The sequence below is a fragment of the Vanrija albida genome, assembly GCF_041260175.1.
Source record: "Vanrija albida strain AlHP1 chromosome Unknown contig_3, whole genome shotgun sequence".
NCBI lineage: Eukaryota > Fungi > Basidiomycota > Tremellomycetes > Trichosporonales > Trichosporonaceae > Vanrija > Vanrija albida.
Genome location: NW_027191422.1, coordinates 564865 through 582596, shown reverse-complemented (window position 1 = coordinate 582596; position 17732 = coordinate 564865). Strand labels below are relative to the sequence as shown.

General features: G+C 63.1%; 7 protein-coding genes across 7 annotated transcripts; 3 read left to right on the top strand and 4 right to left on the bottom strand.

Moving 5' to 3' along the window:
- Positions 1 to 511: 511 nt before the first annotated feature.
- Q8F55_003531 (uncharacterized protein) lies at positions 512 to 3355 on the top strand (the record flags this gene model as incomplete). The annotated part of the gene is made up of 1 exon (XM_069352073.1): positions 512 to 3355. The coding sequence occupies one exon, from the start codon at positions 512 to 514 to the stop codon at positions 3353 to 3355; it is 2844 nt and encodes a 947-aa protein (XP_069209491.1).
- A 644-nt stretch (positions 3356 to 3999) lies between these two features.
- On the top strand, positions 4000 to 5276 carry Q8F55_003530 (uncharacterized protein; the record flags this gene model as incomplete). Its single annotated transcript, XM_069352072.1, has 5 exons — positions 4000 to 4043; positions 4098 to 4282; positions 4315 to 4421; positions 4459 to 4648; positions 4693 to 5276. 5 exons carry the CDS (start codon positions 4000 to 4002, stop codon positions 5274 to 5276), a joined length of 1110 nt encoding a protein of 369 aa, XP_069209490.1.
- Positions 5277 to 5452: 176 nt separating this feature from the next.
- Positions 5453 to 8962, bottom strand: PEP3 (tethering complex subunit; the record flags this gene model as incomplete). Its single annotated transcript, XM_069352071.1, has 4 exons — positions 5453 to 7135; positions 7174 to 8739; positions 8778 to 8908; positions 8944 to 8962. The coding sequence occupies 4 exons, from the start codon at positions 8960 to 8962 to the stop codon at positions 5453 to 5455; spliced, it is 3399 nt and encodes a 1132-aa protein (XP_069209489.1).
- A 433-nt stretch (positions 8963 to 9395) lies between these two features.
- Q8F55_003528 (uncharacterized protein) lies at positions 9396 to 11233 on the top strand (the record flags this gene model as incomplete). Its single annotated transcript, XM_069352070.1, has 6 exons — positions 9396 to 9814; positions 9849 to 9962; positions 9996 to 10080; positions 10113 to 10766; positions 10803 to 11012; positions 11057 to 11233. 6 exons carry the CDS (start codon positions 9396 to 9398, stop codon positions 11231 to 11233), a joined length of 1659 nt encoding a protein of 552 aa, XP_069209488.1.
- A 348-nt stretch (positions 11234 to 11581) lies between these two features.
- Positions 11582 to 13132, bottom strand: Q8F55_003527 (uncharacterized protein; the record flags this gene model as incomplete). Its single annotated transcript, XM_069352069.1, has 6 exons — positions 11582 to 11818; positions 11854 to 11964; positions 12002 to 12463; positions 12508 to 12714; positions 12750 to 12914; positions 12959 to 13132. 6 exons carry the CDS (start codon positions 13130 to 13132, stop codon positions 11582 to 11584), a joined length of 1356 nt encoding a protein of 451 aa, XP_069209487.1.
- Positions 13133 to 13728: 596 nt separating this feature from the next.
- On the bottom strand, positions 13729 to 14176 carry Q8F55_003526 (uncharacterized protein; the record flags this gene model as incomplete). The annotated part of the gene is made up of 3 exons (XM_069352068.1): positions 13729 to 13861; positions 13917 to 13997; positions 14049 to 14176. The coding sequence occupies 3 exons, from the start codon at positions 14174 to 14176 to the stop codon at positions 13729 to 13731; spliced, it is 342 nt and encodes a 113-aa protein (XP_069209486.1).
- Positions 14177 to 14529: 353 nt separating this feature from the next.
- Q8F55_003525 (uncharacterized protein) lies at positions 14530 to 15821 on the bottom strand (the record flags this gene model as incomplete). Its single annotated transcript, XM_069352067.1, has 6 exons — positions 14530 to 14868; positions 14918 to 14999; positions 15058 to 15159; positions 15218 to 15294; positions 15345 to 15408; positions 15460 to 15821. 6 exons carry the CDS (start codon positions 15819 to 15821, stop codon positions 14530 to 14532), a joined length of 1026 nt encoding a protein of 341 aa, XP_069209485.1.
- Positions 15822 to 17732: the final 1911 nt, after the last annotated feature.

The window sequence follows — 17732 nt, the reverse complement described above, 5'->3', positions numbered from 1 at the left end:
GATACAGTCGTTTGAATCTCCCGCAGCGACGTCGCCTATGCAAGGGAGGTGAAGAGTTGAGACGCTCTGAGTGGCGAGAAGTGAGATGGAATGAGGTCTTGTTGTTCTGCAGTCCACTCATCCACCAGCTCAAGTTGGTCACCTCCACATTCGACAGACGGAAGCAAATTCATCTCACCATAGCACCCACCCAATCCAGCAGCTGTGATGACACTGAATCCTCTCTCTATGCACTGTAACAAAGTGGTTAGCTGTCAGCTGTCAGCGATGGATCAGTTACTCTAGTACATGGGTGACCTGTACGCGCTTGCTGAAAGGGCTGCACACTCACCACGAAGCGGGGTAGCAAGCGTGTTCAATATGTGCCACGGACACTGTCCACACTTGCGGGGTCCCCGCAATGACATCAGCACGAAGGTGAGCACGAAGTGGCCCACATGCTGCCAACGCCAACTTCCTTCTGCTCAATCACCGCAAACGCGTCGTCGTGGTATTCTCAACACCACAAGCCATGAGTACACGTGCGCACCTGGTGCAGCGGCGCGCCGTCGACGTCGAGAAGAGCGGCGACAACAGCGACGAGTATGCCGAGGACGACAAGCATCGTCGTCCGAGGTCGCCCGTCCTCCCGCGCGCCATCGCCGGGCTCGCGCTCCTCGCCCTCACAGCCTTCTACGCGGCCAACCGCGCATGGCCGTGGGATCCCGAGCCGCCTAGCAACCTCCCGCCCTTCATCAGAGACGGCCTCAAGCAGTGCGAGATTATTGGCCGCCCGCCGCCCAACCCCGCCCCCGCGACGAGCGAGCGCACAACCTCGGACCGCTTCGTGCCCGGCACCGGGGCGGTGTGGCTCAAGAACGCGACGGTGTGGACGGGAAACAACCAGGGGAAGGAGGTGCTCTACGGCGCGGATGTGCTCCTCGACGGCGGCGTCATCCGGCGCATCGGCTCGAACGAGGGCTTCGAGGGCATCGACGCCGACGAGGTAGACCTCCACGGCGCGTGGCTCACCCCCGGCCTCGTCGACGTCCACTCGCACATTGGTGTCGAGTCGGCCCCTGCCCTCCTCGGTGGAAGCGACGGCAACACGCTCAAAGGCTCTGTTCGTCCGTTCCTCCGCTCGCTGGACGGCTTCAACACGCACGACGCGTCGTTCAACCTCTCCATCGCGGGCGGTATCACCACGATGCTTGTCCTCCCAGGGTCGGCGGGCAACATTGGCGGGCAATCGTTCACCTTCAAACCCCGCTGGACGGCGGAGAACACCCCGCAGAGCATGCAGGTCGAGCCGCCGTTCCGCGTCCACAACGGCACCTGGGAGCGTACCCGCGCCTGGCGGCACATCAAGCACGCATGCGGCGAGAACCCGGCCAGGGTGTACGGCAACGTGAGGATGGAGTCTTCGTACGCGTTCCGCTCGGCCTACAGGAATGGCAAGGCGCTCAAGGACCTGCAGGACGCGTGGTGCGAGGACCCGCGCGCGCAGACGACCCCGTTCCCCCAGTCGCTCGAGTGGGAGGCGCTTGCCGACGTGCTTCGCGGCAACGTCAAGGTCAACGTGCACTGCTATGAGACGGTTGATATCGACGACTTTGTGCGCATCACCAACGAGTTCCAGTTCCCCGTCGCCGCGTTCCACCACGCGCACGAGGCGTACCTCGTTCCGGACGTCATCAAGCAGACGTACGGCCCCGAGACGCCTGCCGTGGCCATCTTTGCAAACTTTGCGCGGTACAAGCGGGAGGCGTACCGTCTGAGCCCGTACGCGGCCAAGGTGCTCAACGACGCGGGGATCAAGGTGTCCTTCAAGAGCGACCACCCTGCCATCGACAGCCGGTACCTTGTCTTCGAGGCGCAGCAGGGACACGCGTTCGGCCTCCCCTGGGCCGAGGCGCTGTCGTCTGTGACCACTGTGTCGGCACACACGGCCGGGTTGGACCACCGCCTCGGATACGTGCGCGAGGGCTACGACGCCGACGTGGTCGTGTGGGACAGCTTCCCGCTAGCACTGGGCGCGACGCCGAAGCAGACCTACATCGACGGTATTGCGCAGATCGTCTCGCCGCATGTCGGCAACAAGCCCGCCGAGGCGCAAGAGATCACGAGCGAAGGCAGCTACGACAAGGAGGCCGCCGAGGACGTCGCGACCCGCGGCGACCCCGACCTCCGGCCCCGTAAGCAGGCTTCCCGCGTGCTCTTTGACAACGTCAAGGAGGCCTATCTCGGCGACTTCCTTACTGCCGCGACCAACCCCGGCCGTATCGTGGTACACGATGGTGAGGTGGTGTGCATGGGTCCTGACTGCGTCGTCGCCGAGGACACCACCTACATCGACCTCAAGAACGGCACTGTCACGCGCGGGCTCATCACTGCGGGCTCGCGGCTTGGACACGAGGAGATTGACATGGAATCCAGCACGGGTGACGGGGCGCCGTACGACGCGCTGGCAATGAACTCGGATATCCTCTCTGGCGTCCTGGTCCACGGCGTGGACGGGGCGCAGTTTGGCACCAAGGGCGCGCTCATGGCCTATCGCGAGGGCACCACCACTGGCGTTTCCTGGCCCGGGACTCTTGTCTCTCCGCGCTTCATCGCCGGCGTCTCCTTCTCATTCTCGACCTCGGCACCGCACCCACTCGCCCGCGGCGCAATCACTACTCCCCGGGCGGCGCTGCATCTCAACCTCGACGGCGAGGAGGCAGACAACAACCCGAGCGTCAGCACCAAGCTCGCCGTTCTCCGCCGGCTCCTCCGTCAGAAGGGCGTGAGCGAGGACAACGAGCTCGGGCGGGCGTTCGAGGACGCCGCGACCGGCAAGCTGCGCCTCGTGGTCGGTGCCAACTCGGCCGACCACATCGGCGCGCTGCTGCGCATCAAGCGCGATGTCGCGCCGGCGCTCAAGCTCACCATCTTCGGCGGCGCTGAGTCGTACATGCTCGCCGACGAGCTCGCACGCGCACACATCGGCGTGGTCGTCGCGCCGGGCCGTGCGTTCCCGTACGAGTGGGTGTCGCGCCGTCTGCTCCCCGGCCCCCCGCTGTCCAACTTCACCCTCCCTGCCTTCCTGCACGCGCACGGCGTCAAGGTCGGGCTCGGGCTCGCGGGCATCGTCGCGAGCAGCAGCACGCGCCTCACCCGCTTCGAGGCGGCCTGGGCGTATGCCAACGCGCCGCACGTGTTCTCCAAGCGCGACGCCATCGCCCTCGTTACTACCAACCTTGAGGAGCTGCTGGGCCTCAACGACGGCGCCGAGGTCGCGAGCACCGGGCTCGTGGCGTACGAGGGCGACTTTTTCTCCCTGCACGCGCGGGTGCGGGGCATAATGCCGCCGGGCGGGCCCACCGATCTGCTGTAGTTGGCGATGCATGTTTCCCTCGCACTCGCGATCGTAGGTGGGAAGTGAGGCCCAGCTCGGCGACGCGCAGGCGCCACCGAGCGCGGAATGGCTTGGCTCCGCGGTGCCGACGCCTTGGTCGCCGAGGTATGGTGGACCAGAGTTGCGCCGGGGCTGGCGGCGCTGCCATTCGACCGCCGGCTCCGGCGGGGCTGCATTCCAGGCAGTACGCATGCGCAGTGACGCTTGCCCAGCGGCCTTGGTCATGCGCTGCGGGGAGGGGAGCGGAGATGGCGCGTGGCGGGTAGCACGCAGACATGCCACCCCCCAGAGATCTCAAGCGCCCGCAAGCTGGCGGCGCGCACGCCGCGCACGCGTCCGCTCGCCCGCGCGCTCGGTCGCGCTCGCTCGGAGTGCATGTCCGTGTCCTTGCGACGCGCCTGCGATTGCTCAGCACGGCGGTCGCCTTGGCGCAGTCTGTACTCCGGGCTGCAGGCCAGACGCCTCATGATGTAATCCGATCTGCAGGAATGCGGGGTGGAGGCAGGCCGTTTCGGTCGTCGGATTCAGTGCCGCCCGCGGGCTAGTACTTAACCCCTTGTGCGTGGGACTGAGGGGGACAACAACCCGCACTCTCGACACTCGAGCAACACCACACTCGCACAATGCCGCACACCAACGTCCTCTTCACCGGCGCGACCGGCTACATGTGAGCCTGAGCCCTGCCGCCGCAGCTTGAGGCGCACTAACGCGCGGCACACAGCGGCGGAACAGCGCTGTACAAGTACTCCGCGTCCGACATCGGGCACCACTTCAAGAATGCGAGCGTGTACGCGCTCGTGCGCAACCCCGCGTCGTCGGCCGCCGTCGAGGAGCTCAACGCCACGCCTTTGGTCGGCACGCTCGACGACGCGGCGGCCGTCGAGAAGCTCGTCCTCGACAACGAGAGTACGTCGCCGCGCGGGCGCAGCTGACGGCAGTCTCGACGATCGTGCACATGGCCGACGTGATGAACGAGGCGCACGAGCGCGCGCTCCTCGGCGCCTTGGCAAAGGTGCAGACGGACAACGAGAAGCACTACATCACCGTGAGCTCTTTCTGAGGCGCCGCTCACACCACACCAGATCGCGTCGGGCGACTCGTACGGCAACGTGTCCAAGTTTGGCCGGCACGACCCCGTGTCCGACCTCGAGGACCTGTACGCCGCGGCGGCCGCCGCGCCGCCGTACATGGGCCGCGCGCTCGAGACGGCCATCCACGACTTGGCCGAGGAGGCGGGCATCAAGAGCTACATCGTGTACGCGCCGCTTGTTTGTGAGTCCGCGAACCCGCACGGTCGTATCTCGCTCACGCTGCAGACGGCAAGGGACTCGGCTTTGGCAACCAGACCAGCGTGCAGATCCCCGCCGTCATCCGCGGCGCGTACCACCACCGCGAGGCCAACCACTCGCACCCCGGCGACGAGGGCTGGTCGATCGTGCACGTCGAGGACATTGCCGACCTCTTCCTCAAGCTGCTGGCCGCGACCCTCCCGGGCGGATACCCCGCCAAGAGCGGCAAGGCTGGCGGCTACTACTTCGCCGAGGCGGGCTTCGTGAGCTGGAAGCAGCTGGCCGACCTCGTCGCGGCCGACCTGCACATGCGCGGGTTCGTCGACAGCCCCCAGGGCAAGCAGTTCCCCGGTGTGCCAGAGGACCGCAGCGTCCCCGTCCAGAGGCTCAACACGAGCCCGTTCTACTACTCGCTCGTGTTTGCCGGCCTCGTCAACCTCCACGCTCAGCGTGGCCGCTCGATCGGGTGGACGCCAAAGTACGACGACAAGTGGCTCGTCGAGCACTTTGACACCGAGGTCGAGCCGATTCTTGCGCAGAACTTCAAGTACGGCGCCAGGGTCGAGGTCGGCGACAAGGACATTGACGAGGCGTGGCCTTCAGACTTGTAGGGCGGGTTGTAGGCTGTATTTAATCTAAAAGGTATGCAGCAGAGTGGCCTGAGTGTCAAGGGCGTGAGCACCCCGTCTTCCACTGGCACGATGAACATCCCCAGGCCACCCCGGCTCCGCCCAAACCCCACCACATGCAATGATTATACCTATGTACAATGTGTAATCTACTCCCCCTACAGCGCCCAGTCGGACAGGTCCTCGTCCTCGCGGATGAAGGGCTTGTCGATGGCCGACACCGACCCCTCGCACAACGGACAGACCGCAGCAACGAGGCTGTCAATCTCCTTGCGCGCCGCCTCGGCACGGGCCTCCTCGTCGGGGTCGCGCTTCTTGCGCGTTCTGCCAGAGCCACCGACGGCAGTGACAGCCTGTGCGAGCACGTCGGGCACGATGAGATCGCGGAGCTTGTCGCCAGCAGCGACCAATGTCTTGCGCCCGGGCACAGCGAGGAGGAAGTCGGCAGCCGACGCTGCTGCGCCAGCGGCCGTGTTGCCGCGCCGTTGTGGTGTTGAGGCGCCGCCTTCGAAGCCCTGGGACAAGAGCTGGCGGCCTGGAACGGCCGACCGCGACGTGAGCTCGTTCTGCAGGTGCAGAATCCGTCGCAGTGATGGCGCAGGGAGATACTCCATGGCCATGGAGATGAGACAGTCGGCATGGAACGAGTGCTGGCAGGGGAAGACGTAGAACTGCCGCGACGTGACGCCCTGGTGACAGCGCCAGCACTTGTCGCTCTGCTCCACGGCGATGAACCGGGTTGACAGTGCTTCAATGTCCGCCTTGATCGACTCTGCCGACCGCGTGGCCTCATCCATTTCCAGCTTGAGCTCTTCAATCCGCGCGCTGTAGTCCTCGAGTGCGGTGCAGATCTCGGTCTTGAAGTCGTCAATGACCACAAAGTCCGGGAAGAATGGCAGGATGTCCTCGATCTTGACGAGGTCGGTCGACTCGAGGAACTTCATCGCCTCCTTGATGTCGCCCTTCTCTTGAACCACATACTTGCCGATCTTGAGCCAGAGCTTGCGGCGAAGAGCATCGTCGTCCTCTGGCTTGTCTGCGTGGACCTTGGCGAGCTCGACGTCGCCGCGCTCCAGAGCCAGGTTGACACTGCTCTCGTACAAGCCCATGCGCGAATAGATCTGAACACATGCGCGGATGCGGTCGTGCGTCTTGCAAAGACGGAGAGCGTAGTCGAGGTCGTAGTATGGGCGATCCGTCACCGGGTCATCGGGGACCGACGAGAGGAACTTGAGTAGAGGGCCGTCCTCGGGGTTGGGATCCGAGGCGTACAGAGTCAACAGCAAGTTGTAGATGGTCGAATCGGTAGAGCCCTGGCGGTGGATGACATGCTCAAGGTATCGCACAGCTTGGTTGGTTTCCAGCGGCTCGGATTTCTGGTTCAACAAGGCGGGTATCAAGCGCCGAGGTGACAGAGCCTGCTGCTTGATCCAAGCGTCGACGGTTTCCCGAGGCACGTTGCGAATAAGCAGGCTGGCGAAGCGGTAGTAGAGGTCGATGTCGTCCTGGCGGCTGAGCACGTCGATGGCCTTGGCCCACTCCTCCTCCGTAATCCAATGTTCGACCACCTTGTCGTAGTCCTTGTTAAGCTCCGCATAGAACAGGTAGAGGTCGGTGCGGCCGTGGCCGAGGATGAGCTCGTACACGACGCTCGGATCGAGGTTCGCCTTGTGATCCTTCAAGAACGATTGCAGGTCATCCTCAACCATCGACCGCTCCATCTGCAGGTTCTCGACATCCGACGTGGCTGACTCGGCGGCAATCAAGTCCTCGAGCGTGTTGCACTTGCTGAGGTAGATTTCGAGGAGCCATGTAGCGAGCATCATTCGCTGGGTGAGGTCCTATCGACGTCAGCAGATGCCCACACAAATGCGCTCACCTTCTTCTCAAGCTTTCCCAAACGGCCAGCAAGGTACACCCTCAACGCGTCGAGCTCGTTCGCATCTACAAACCGAAGGGAGACATACTCGAAGCTCCTTGTCGACTCTGCGTATGCCTGGGCGGCCGCCATGAACTTGCCCTCGCCGTACAGCGCGTCACCCTGTCGTGACCTGACGATGTCCTTCTGGGCCGGAGTACGGGCATACTCGAGTGCCGAGGAGAAGGCGCCCTTGTCGAGCTTGGCGCGCCACACGTCGCGGTCTTCCTGCGAAACGACCACTTCGATGATTGCGCGGGCAGAGTAGACCCAGAATGTCCGCGATACGGGGTCAGCTGCGAGCCCGAGTGCCTGGTCGCCCGGCGCAAGGGACAGGGGCTCGTCCCACACCACCTTGTCGTTTTCGCGTGAGATGGCAACGACGCGATCGGGGAAGAGCAGGAGCCAGTGCCACTGCGTGACGGCGACCGAAAGCGGTATTGGCGCCTTGCTGGGCGACTGGCGTCCACTGCCCCTGCTAAACACTGGTGTAGGGTTCTGCTCTGGAGCCGGGGGATACGGCAGCAGGGACGGCTTGAAGAGAATGTCGTTTGTTGGCTTGTTGGATAGGGCCGAGTGGTACAGGCCAGCGGCAGTAACCCACGCGATGGCATCGGGGGCGGGGAGGGCTGTCGCGGGCTGGCCGACAACCGAGGGGATGTGAACGCGCAACTCTGACCTCGGCACGTCGCCCGCCAGCTCCTGGAACTTTGGTGCGCTCTCACGAACCGGCTTGAACACCTCTTCTGGCCAGCCTCCGCCTTTGCCGCCAGCGATCGTCGTCGTTACTGGGCCCTGCACCTCGTAGATGCGCTCCAAGGTAGTGATGACGACCCACGCGCGCTTGTCACCACGCTTGGATTTGGCGTTCCAGAAACCAAACTCGATGCCGGTGATTGCTTGTCCGTCAGGGAGGGTGTAAACCGTCTGGAGGTCGCGCTCGCCGCCCTTGCTCATCGCCAGATTGACCGTCTTGAAGATGTCGTCGGTGGGGGGGAGCGGAAGCGAAAGCACCACACCGTTCACCGTGCCCAGCAACACGTCGGTGGCAGGTGGCGTGACGTTGTCGCCCTTTGCCGCGTCGCTGCCGTCGGCGCTAACCCCGCGAAGCGGCGACCATCCCACGGCAGTAATGTTGTGCCGGAGACGGAGTGGGCGCGGCCTGCGCGACTGGGTGGTGGGGTTTCCAGGCGTGATGGGAAGGTAGAACGTGTCGCCCGTCGTCGTGGTAATGATGAGATGGCGAGCCGTGGGATCGGCGAACAGCCCGCGGATCGTCACGTCACGCGCGGGTGGGGCGCCCCCCTTCTCGGCGCCGGGCTTGGGCAGGTCCACCGACAGCAGCTCTGCGGGGTTATTCAGGTCGATGATGACGACCGAGAGCGGGTGCGTGGCGAGGAAGAGGATGTTGTTCGCCGAGGTGAAGGTGAGGATGTCGGACGGGGGCGAGTACTGCACGACCGCGAGCGAGAAGAGGGGGTCGAGGCCGTGCGCCGCGCGCGAGGAGGGCACGAAGCCGGTCTCGAGCTACAATGTCAGCGCTGCACATGCATGGGGCAACTCACCGCCCGCACGAGGCTCGGCACCTCGTCGGCCTCGTTGGCGTCGGGCTCGAACCCCTCGTACTCGACGGCCGAGAGGCGCTCGGCGGCCGCGACGCGCGGCGCGTCCGACGATCCGGCGGCATGCTCGACGACTGGGGGTCAGCTTGGACCTGGTTGGGCAGCTTACAGTCGTCCAGCATCGACATGGCTGCGGGCTGTGTGATTGAGACTTGGACACTGACGACAGTGAGATGGTTAGCCGGCAAGTGCGTCACTTGGGTGGACGTCGGTTGGTGTAGTAGGCGCGCAAGACCCACGTGGCCAGAACTTGCACGCCTATCGACATGTGAGTCGGCACCGCTCGGCTAGGTCGGCCGTTTCCAAAGTTGCTTTTATCGGGCAGATCCGAGGCTGTTGCTGACAACATTCATGTATGCCGCGATGCCGCTGCGGCGCAGTGCTCGTCGCTCCATCTCCCAGTCTGGCATGCTTAAGTACTGACAGCGACTGACTCGACTGCGCGCGACGGAAACCCGTTCTATCCCGACTCTCCCACCCTCTCCCAGTGGCTTACGCACCGGCCACACGACAGTGATGAGGAGGTAGCCGAGACGGCTTTGCGTTTTTCTTGCCGCAGCCATGACCCCCGACGCCGAGCGCGGAGGCCTCAGCCCGCCCGTCGGCGCCGTAAGCCCGACGATGCGGACCTTCCCCTTCCCGCCAGACGACGACAGCATCTCGGCGCACGAGCTCGACGAGCACGAGCCCGAGCCGATCCCCGTCGTGCCGCTCAAGCAGAGCTCGACTGTGCTGTCTACGCGGAGCGCGCGTGAGGCGGCGCGCGCGCTCGAGACATTCGAGAGCAGCCCAGAGAACCCGCGCAACTGGACCCCCTCGCGCAAGTGGCGCACGACGCTCACCGTCGCCCTCACGGGCTTCATCTCGACGTGCGGCTCGTCGATCGCCGTGCCCGGCATTCACGCGGTCATGAAGGATTTCGGCGAGACCAACGGCAAGATCGGTACGCTCGTCACGAGCTTTTACGTCCTCGGCCTTGGGTGGGTTGCTGGCTGTGGCAGTGGCTGACGGCAGCGCCGGGCCGTTCCTCTTCGCGCCCATCTCCGAGCTGTACGGCCGCCAGGTGGCGTACCACACTTCGCAGACCTTCTTCGTCATCTTCTGCATCGGCACGGCGGCGGCGCCAAAGTGGGTGCCCCCTTCTGTCCCCGCTAACGCCAGCATGGCCGGGCTCATCGCCATGCGGTTTGTGTGCGGCGTGTTCGGCTCGGTCGGCCCAGCGCTCGGCGTGGCGACGTGCGCAGACGTAAGTTGCCTGTCCAACCCTGCTGACGGCAGATCTTCGCGCCGAAAGAGCGTGGGCGCCCAGTGAGCATCTACGCGCTCGGCCCGATGAGCGGCCCCGTGCTCGGCAGCATGCTGGGCTACTGGATCCTGTTTGGCGGCTGGCGCTGGCTCTTCTGGGCCATGACGCTCATGGCCACGGCGAACTGGATGCTGCTCATCAGCCTGACCGACGAGACGTTCGCGCCCGTCATCCACAAGAAGCTGCAGTACCGCATCAAGCACCCGCAGGCCGACGCCACGGGCCTGCTCGACCGCCTCTCGCCCAGGCGCATACTCCACAACCTCGGCTGGATGAGCGCCATGGTCTCGTCCGAGCAGGCGCGGCAGGTGTTCGGGCGTGCCTTCTCCCGCCCCCCACGCCTCCTCTTCCGCAACCCCGTAGCACTCATCTTCTCGGCCTACTACGCGTACATCTACGGCATCATCTACGTCTTCCTCGTCTCCGTCCCGCTGCTGTTCGGCTCCCCGCCGTTCAAGTACAAGGACCTGTTCTCGTACGAGTGGCCGCAGGGGACCGTGTCGCTCTCGTATCTCGGGCTCGCGGTCGGCTTCCTCAGCTCGGCGACGCTCGCCGCGCTCTCCCAGGACAGGATATACCGCCGCCTCTCGGCAAAGTACAAGGACGACGGGCAGCCAGAGTACCGCGTGAGTAGGTGGCTCACGCGACCCGCTGACCCCCAGCTCGTGCTCACACAGCTCGGCATGATCATCATGCCCTTCGGCCTGTTTGTGTTTGGCTGGACGGCGCACGCGCAGACGCACTGGATCGGCCCGCTCGTAGGCCAGGCACTCATCGCCCTCGGCCTCATGCTCGCCTTCAACTCGATCCAGACGTACCTCGTCGACGCCTTCTTTCCCTACTCTGCGGCGGCGACCGCCGGCGCCACAGCGGTGAGTTGCGCCTACGCCGTCGCGTATAAGTGCTGACGCTGCAGCTCCGGTCAGTCGTCGCGTGCGTCCTGCCCATCTTCGCGCCCCAGATGTTCGGCACGCTGGGCTGGGGGTGGGGAGGAACGCTCCTCGCCCTCGTTGCCGTCATTGCCGTCCCGGCGCCATTGGTGATGTTCAAGTACGGGAGGCGATTACGAGAGCGTTTCTTGTTTGAGGGATAGAGTAGAGTGGCACTAGGAGACGGCCGCATCGCATAGAATCATCTACATCTGCAATGGAAGGCATAATGCACGTCATCAAAGCACTAGGCTGGGAAGTCTTGCTTACTACCGCGGCCGTCGCGGCGCCGCCATGCCAAGGTCTATCTCTCCGACCGTGTTACTCCCTGGCCGGGGCACCCGACCCGACACTGTCTAAAACATCTAGAAGCGTGAAAGATTGCGCGCACTGATCCCTCCGAGTCCCGCTCTGGGGATTGTCCCACTCGCTCCGGCAGGTCTGACGGGTGACAGGAACGTCGGAATGACGCCGTCGCCGCTCTGTAGCTGCTTAGCCCCGCACCCCGAGCACTAGTAACGCACGTTTAAGACGGGATCCCACTGGAATGCAGTCTGCACGCCAAAGAGCTTGCGCTTCTTCTTCTTGTCGGGCGCCGACGAAGTAGACTTGTTGCCCGCGTCCGAGTCGGCGTCCTTGGGCGGAGCATTCTCCGAATCGCTGTCCTGCAGTACCGACTTGGCGCGGGCACTGGCCTTGGGAGCCTTCTTCTTGGGTGGTTCGCCGTCTGAATCGCTCGCCGGGCTCGTCTGCACGTCAGTCGACTCTGTGGCTGCTTTCTCACCTTTCTCGCTTTGGCCTTTGACACAGGTGACGCCGCAGCCTTCTTCTTGGCCGGTTCCTTCTTGGCCTTGGGAGCCTTCGCATTCGCCGCCTTGAGGGCCTCGAGCTCGACCTGCATGGGTAAGTCGGGGTCCATGGCGACTACCCACCTCGACCACCGCGAGCCGATTCCGCTCTTCCTGCGCCTCGCGATACTTGGCCTTGAGCGCCTTCTCCCTCTCCTTGCTTGTCTCCTTGAGCACCGAGAGCTCTTCGGCCAGGTCTGCCGCCTCCTCAGTCTTCTTCGCCACATCGACTTTGGCGGTGCGGAGCTGCGCCTTGAGCTCGGCCTTGTCCGAGTCTGCAGACGGGTCGGGCCGTTCCTCGCTGAGGAGGCGCTTGATTTCCGCCTGTGCCTCCTTCTCCTTCTCCCGCAGCTTCTGGTACTTCTCCACGTTCTTGCTGTTCACCGCGCACACCTGCTCGTGCTCCTCCTCCAGGGCGGCGAGCCTGGCCTGCAGCGCGTCGACCTCGGCTCGCGTCTCATCCTGCGAGCTCGACACGGTCGCCGCAGCCTTTCGCTCCGCCGCGCGCTGGTGCACGAGCGACGTATTGGCCGACTCGAGTGCCTCCTGTCAGAGTCAGCTTGGGGTCCCTTCTGAAGCCAGCTGCCCACCTCGAGCTCGGCGATCCGCGACACCTTGTCCTCGACCTCGGCGAGCATATCGTCCTCGCGCGACTGGAAAAGCACGAGCTTGTGGTCGCGCATCACGCGCTCGCTCTCGGCCTTGAGCAGCCGCTGCTCGAGCTCGACAATCTGCAGCTGCTCGTCCGCGAGCGCGAGCACCGCCTTCTGCTGCTGTACCAGCGAGTAGAGGTTTAACTGGTCGTCAGCACCCTCCTTTTCAGTCCACACACCTCCTGGCGCATGCCCAGGCCCTCGGCCTTGCAGCGCTCGAGCTCGCCGGCGAGCTTGGCGCTCTTGCGCGTCTCCTCGTCGGCGCGGCGCGCAACGCTGGCGAGGTGCGTATCCCGGTCCGAAAGCTTGCTCTCAAGCGTCGCCATCTCGGCACGGTGCTTCCTCTGGCGGTGTGAGCTTAATCAATGAATCCCATCAAGCAGCTCACCTCGGCAACGTGCGTCTTGCGGACGAGCTCGCGCACCTGGTTCTCGAGGTGGTTGATGCGCGCCCGCGTCGGGCCTGGAGTCCCCGGCGCCTCGTCCTCAGCCGCAGCCGACGGCGGGCTGTACCCGCCTACGCGCTCCCTCCGTGCTATGCGCTTTGGTGGTGTTGCAGACATGTCGTGTTGGTCGATCGTGGATTGCAGGAGCGTGAATGATTTTGTCGCAACGTCACTCGGGTCTTGTTGTTGTTTGTCCATGTTGGGTGGCGGAAATTGGCTCCGAGAAGGGGAGTTGACGGATTACGTAACTCGTACCTGGCCCATGTCGCGATTGGTGGCTCCATATGGTGCAAGTGGTGGAAAATGTGCCACTCCTGGGTGACGGCACAACCCCATCACATTTCGTCTACGCAGCATTTTTTCCCAGCCCGAGGACCGCAGCAGGGAGAATACCCATTGGGCGTGCTTGAAGATGGCGCCAAGTAGAGGGCAGATGGTAGCGACCTTGGCCCGTGCACAAGCCGTGGTCTTCTAGGTCGTCATGTTACACATATGGCGAAGGATGTTAATGTGTGAGGTTGCTGGCGTGGCTATGTGGGGGAGGCAGTAGTTATAGGCATGTATATTGGTCTGGCGCCAGCAGGAGATAAAAAGATGGGAGGAATATGTAGTGGTTTATATCTACAGGAGAAAAGGAAGCGTTCTTGACGTGTGGCCATCTCGTCGAGGGCCGTTCATGTCGAGTCGCGTCCTCTCAACGGCCCCACTTGCTCTCACTTCTTCCTCTTGCTGCTATTACCACCGTTGTGGGCACGCTTTTGTCGCGTTGGAAGCCGTACACTCTGATCAGCAAAGCATTGGGTGAGGTCTGTTGTTGGCAGCACACCAGGGAAGCGCTTTGCAGAGCTGCAACTGTCAGCTCTCCCTTCCTTGCTGTCTTCGTGGTGCCAAAAATACTCACTAGACGGTGAACGACTTGCTGAATATTCTGGCTAGAATGGGGGCCGAGTCGTCTTTCACAGCACTTCCAACCGACAACCTACTCGGATAACATCAGTAAACGTAAAATCGTACCGTGGATCAGAGTACTCACGTTGTGATATCGACAAGAGTAAAACGCAGCGAGAAATTTCCCTCGGTTCGGATACCAAGGTCGTGCGCGAAGAAAAAGAGGCCATACTCGCCATTCAGGCCTTTTAATCGTTGGCATACGGCCCCCATGGACCCGACAAGTACCCTGCTGTAGTGCGATGTTGGGGTGGACCGGTCGTGGTAGGATTCCGGGAACAGGCTCGCCACTGTTCCTACTGGGGAGGCAGTCAACGGAATGGACGGCTGTGGCGGAGGTGTTGGTCGCGGGTGCTGATGATACAAAGAGGATTGGCGTCGATCTGTTTCTCCCGCGGATGACCATGGGCGAGATGACGCGGCCGAACCGCTTGGGTACATGCGGTCCCAGTCACTGCTGTAAGATGCGGTTTGGGGACGACCCGAGTCGCCCGAGCCGGGTAACATCGCCTCACGACGCCAGCCACCTTCCGCCGCGCCACTTGTAGCAGGACGAAATGAGCGGTCTACGCCGTATTCCACGTGTGGGGTTTCCGGGGTCCAGCCTCGGGTACTGTCGTGAGGAGAATGTGATGGTCTGCCGCCGCCCATCTGCTGAGGCTCGGCAGAATACCGCGCCGATGACGAGCCCGGTCGGCCTTCGTCGTATCCTTCTGGTGGCAAAGGATACCCAATTGGGGCCGGCGAGGAAGTGAGATGAGGGGGGAGGGACCCTGTTCGGCCACCTTGCTCAGGCCCTGCTGGAGGCCATCCCGAGACATGTGGTGGCGGAGGTCCGCCGTAGACAAAGGCATTGCCGTGGGGGTAAGAATGTGATGGAGAAGGGTGACTCTGGGGACGAACGGCTGGACTGTGAGCTTCCCGGGGGCCGAGGGATTGAACAATTCTCCTCACCATACATTGGCCATTCTGGGCCTGGCCAGCCGACTGGTGGCACCCCTGGAGCACCTGGCGGTCTGCCAAAGACCGGGGGCACCTGATCATAGGGATGTGACGACGACGGACGTGACGTCGTGTGAGTGAATAGAGCGTACTGGTCCTGGCGCGCTCCCGGGTGCATGACGATGCTTCGCTGTTGAGACTGGTCGCCATTCCAAAGATCGACCATCAAGACAAACCGATGGAAGTTGACCGAGCTAGCCCGTTAGCCGCGGCTGCTCCACCATAATTGTCGGGCACGGTTCAGTTACGTACTGTGGTGAGATGGCCTTGCCCATCTTGTCAAATATCCTGAGCTGTATTATTGGCGGAGGTGACAATGGTCGGCGATCCTGTGAGGAAGCTTAGCGATCGACGCATGCAATGCCCACCGCCCACTTACTTTGTCGCCAAAACCACAGGCCCTTGCACGTTGTGGTTGCTGGATTACCTCGAGGACGTATACCCTGCCCGCATTAGAGCCACAAGTGGGGCGGAGAATATAAATCAATACTCACAGTTCCTTATCTGTCAAGTCTTCTCGGACGCCAGCTCGGGCGCCGTCGGAGAGTTCACGATCTCGGTCATGGTCATCGCCACCGTCGTCGAGCTCGTCGCTGTCCTCGTCGCTATCATTGCTGGACTGGTCTGAATAGTCGTCGATGGGTGGCGGGCGTTTTATGTCCTCTCCGCCGGCGGAGGTACTCGGCGGTGCCGACTTGTCAACAGTCCATTGGGCAGCTCCCGGTTTGCGTGTTGATGGGACCGGGGAGAGCGCAAGCCGATCGCTCTTTGCGGCTGGTGAACGTGTGCTCCGCTCCTGGGTTGATGTGCTGGCCTCTGGAGCTTCGTGGCTTGGAGAGCCACTGGCGGCCGACATTGGAGGTGTCTAGAGGGTTGTTCGCCGAGCCGCCGTCGGCGTGTTCACGCCCACACGCAGGGCTCTGTACGAAGCGGACCTGCGGCGTCGGCCGTGTCGAGGATACCTGAAGTGTTCAGGCTGAAGACGAGTGGATGTATTCGAGTTGTGTATGATGTCAAGAAGTGGCATCGGGTGCGTTATGCGTTGTCGTGTAGCACGCGCGAGTGGACGAGCGAGTGGTTGAGAAACGGCGGAGAGGCTTGTCAGCGGTGGGTTGCGTGCGGGCGGCTGGAACAACAATAATCCAAAGCAGGGAAGATCGCTAGGGAAGAGTCTAAGGGCGTTTTGCTATATTCCGAGATGCTAGTTCTAACCAGGGGGGCGAGAACCAGCGATCTCGACGCGGACAGGCAGAGGCAAGAAGGGACAGGAAAAAAAAGTTGGGTTGGGGTATTGAAACAAGAGGAGGGGTGGGAGAGGAGGAGGGCACAATGGCAGAGAGAGAGAGACGCGGGCTTGCGTCTGTCCGTTGTCCGCCTGGTAACAGCGCCCACATGCAGACAGTGGAGCGATGGGATGCTTGGCCTTTTGGAATTCCAATGACCTTGGCCGGTACTGAGCCTAGCTAGGCGAGTGGGCGAGCGAGTGGACCAGTGTGCCCGCTAGCTAGCCAAGGCCGGCCGCCCACCCAGCCGACCAGGCGACTGCCCAGCCAACCGAGAGTCGGCCAGCCTTTGCCGTTTATTGCATGACGAGCGTCAGCCATTTAGGCTGCTGCTGATCATTCTAAGCCACCGCCACCATGTGGGTGCGGCCGCCGTCCCTGTCAATGCAAGGCCCAGCATTACACTGGACAGACAGCTGATCCGTCCAAAAGCGCCATGCGCGCTCGGCTTGGGCTCGGCCGCCTGCTGCAGTATGCAGTACAGGTGGATGGGCGGGTGGGGATACCTCTCCATCCGGGTTGGCGGGCGGGTGACGGTTGCTGAGGTACGCGACAAGGGAGCGCGGCTTCTGGAGGCGTGCAGGCGTGCAGGCGCGCGTGATGCGCCCAGCGCTCGCTCGAGTGCACCACCGACGCAGAGACCCACCACACCACCAAGCAGCAGCAGCAGCACTGTTGGCGTTTGAATGGCCTTGTCGGTGCGTGATGTGTAGGGAGTGCGTGCCGTCTTCGCGGCCTGCCTCTGCGTGCCGTTGAGTAACCCTAGGGTATGGCCCTGGATCCCCAGCCCGGTCCCTGGAACGAAACCCTTTCCGCGGGAGTCGTCATCCTTCATCGTGGTGATGTGGTGGGGAGAGTGGAGATGATGGGGAGGCGGAGGGGCGGGGGGCAGAGTGGGATGGAGGACGCGGTAGCGGTAGCATGAAGGCATGCAAGAGCGCCCAAGCCGGCACTTGACCAGCTCTCCTCTCTTCCCAAGCCTCTTTCCGCATCCGTGCTGGTACAGCCGGCTGGTTTCCTCTCGACTCATTGTTTCGGGTCGTCAAACACCTCAGGAGCCCGGCAAACCCACAAGCTCTCGGAAATGAAACTTGCGGCCTGGGGCAAGGTGCCGCTCCGGGTGGATGCCCACCACTGCCGTCAGCTGGCCGGGAGTGCACGCCGTGAGCGCGCGCCATGTGCACACCACGCCGCCGCCCAGCCAGGCCAGCGCAGAGCTCAGGACGTGCCATCACGCAAGACCGGGAGCTTGCCTGGTTCGCGACGCACCCGTTGGCCGGCAAGACGTCCCAACCGACCGACCAACACCGCCACTGCTCCCGAACCTTAATCAGGTCATGCCACGAGCGACATGGCCCAACTCGACCAAGCAGAAACAGGTACGAGGGGCCGTAATTTGGGACCCCTCGGGTCGCCCACCTGGGCCAACCTAGTCTACAACCGACTGCCAGAGCGGGCGGCGGTGAATTTCCCCGCGGCAGCCT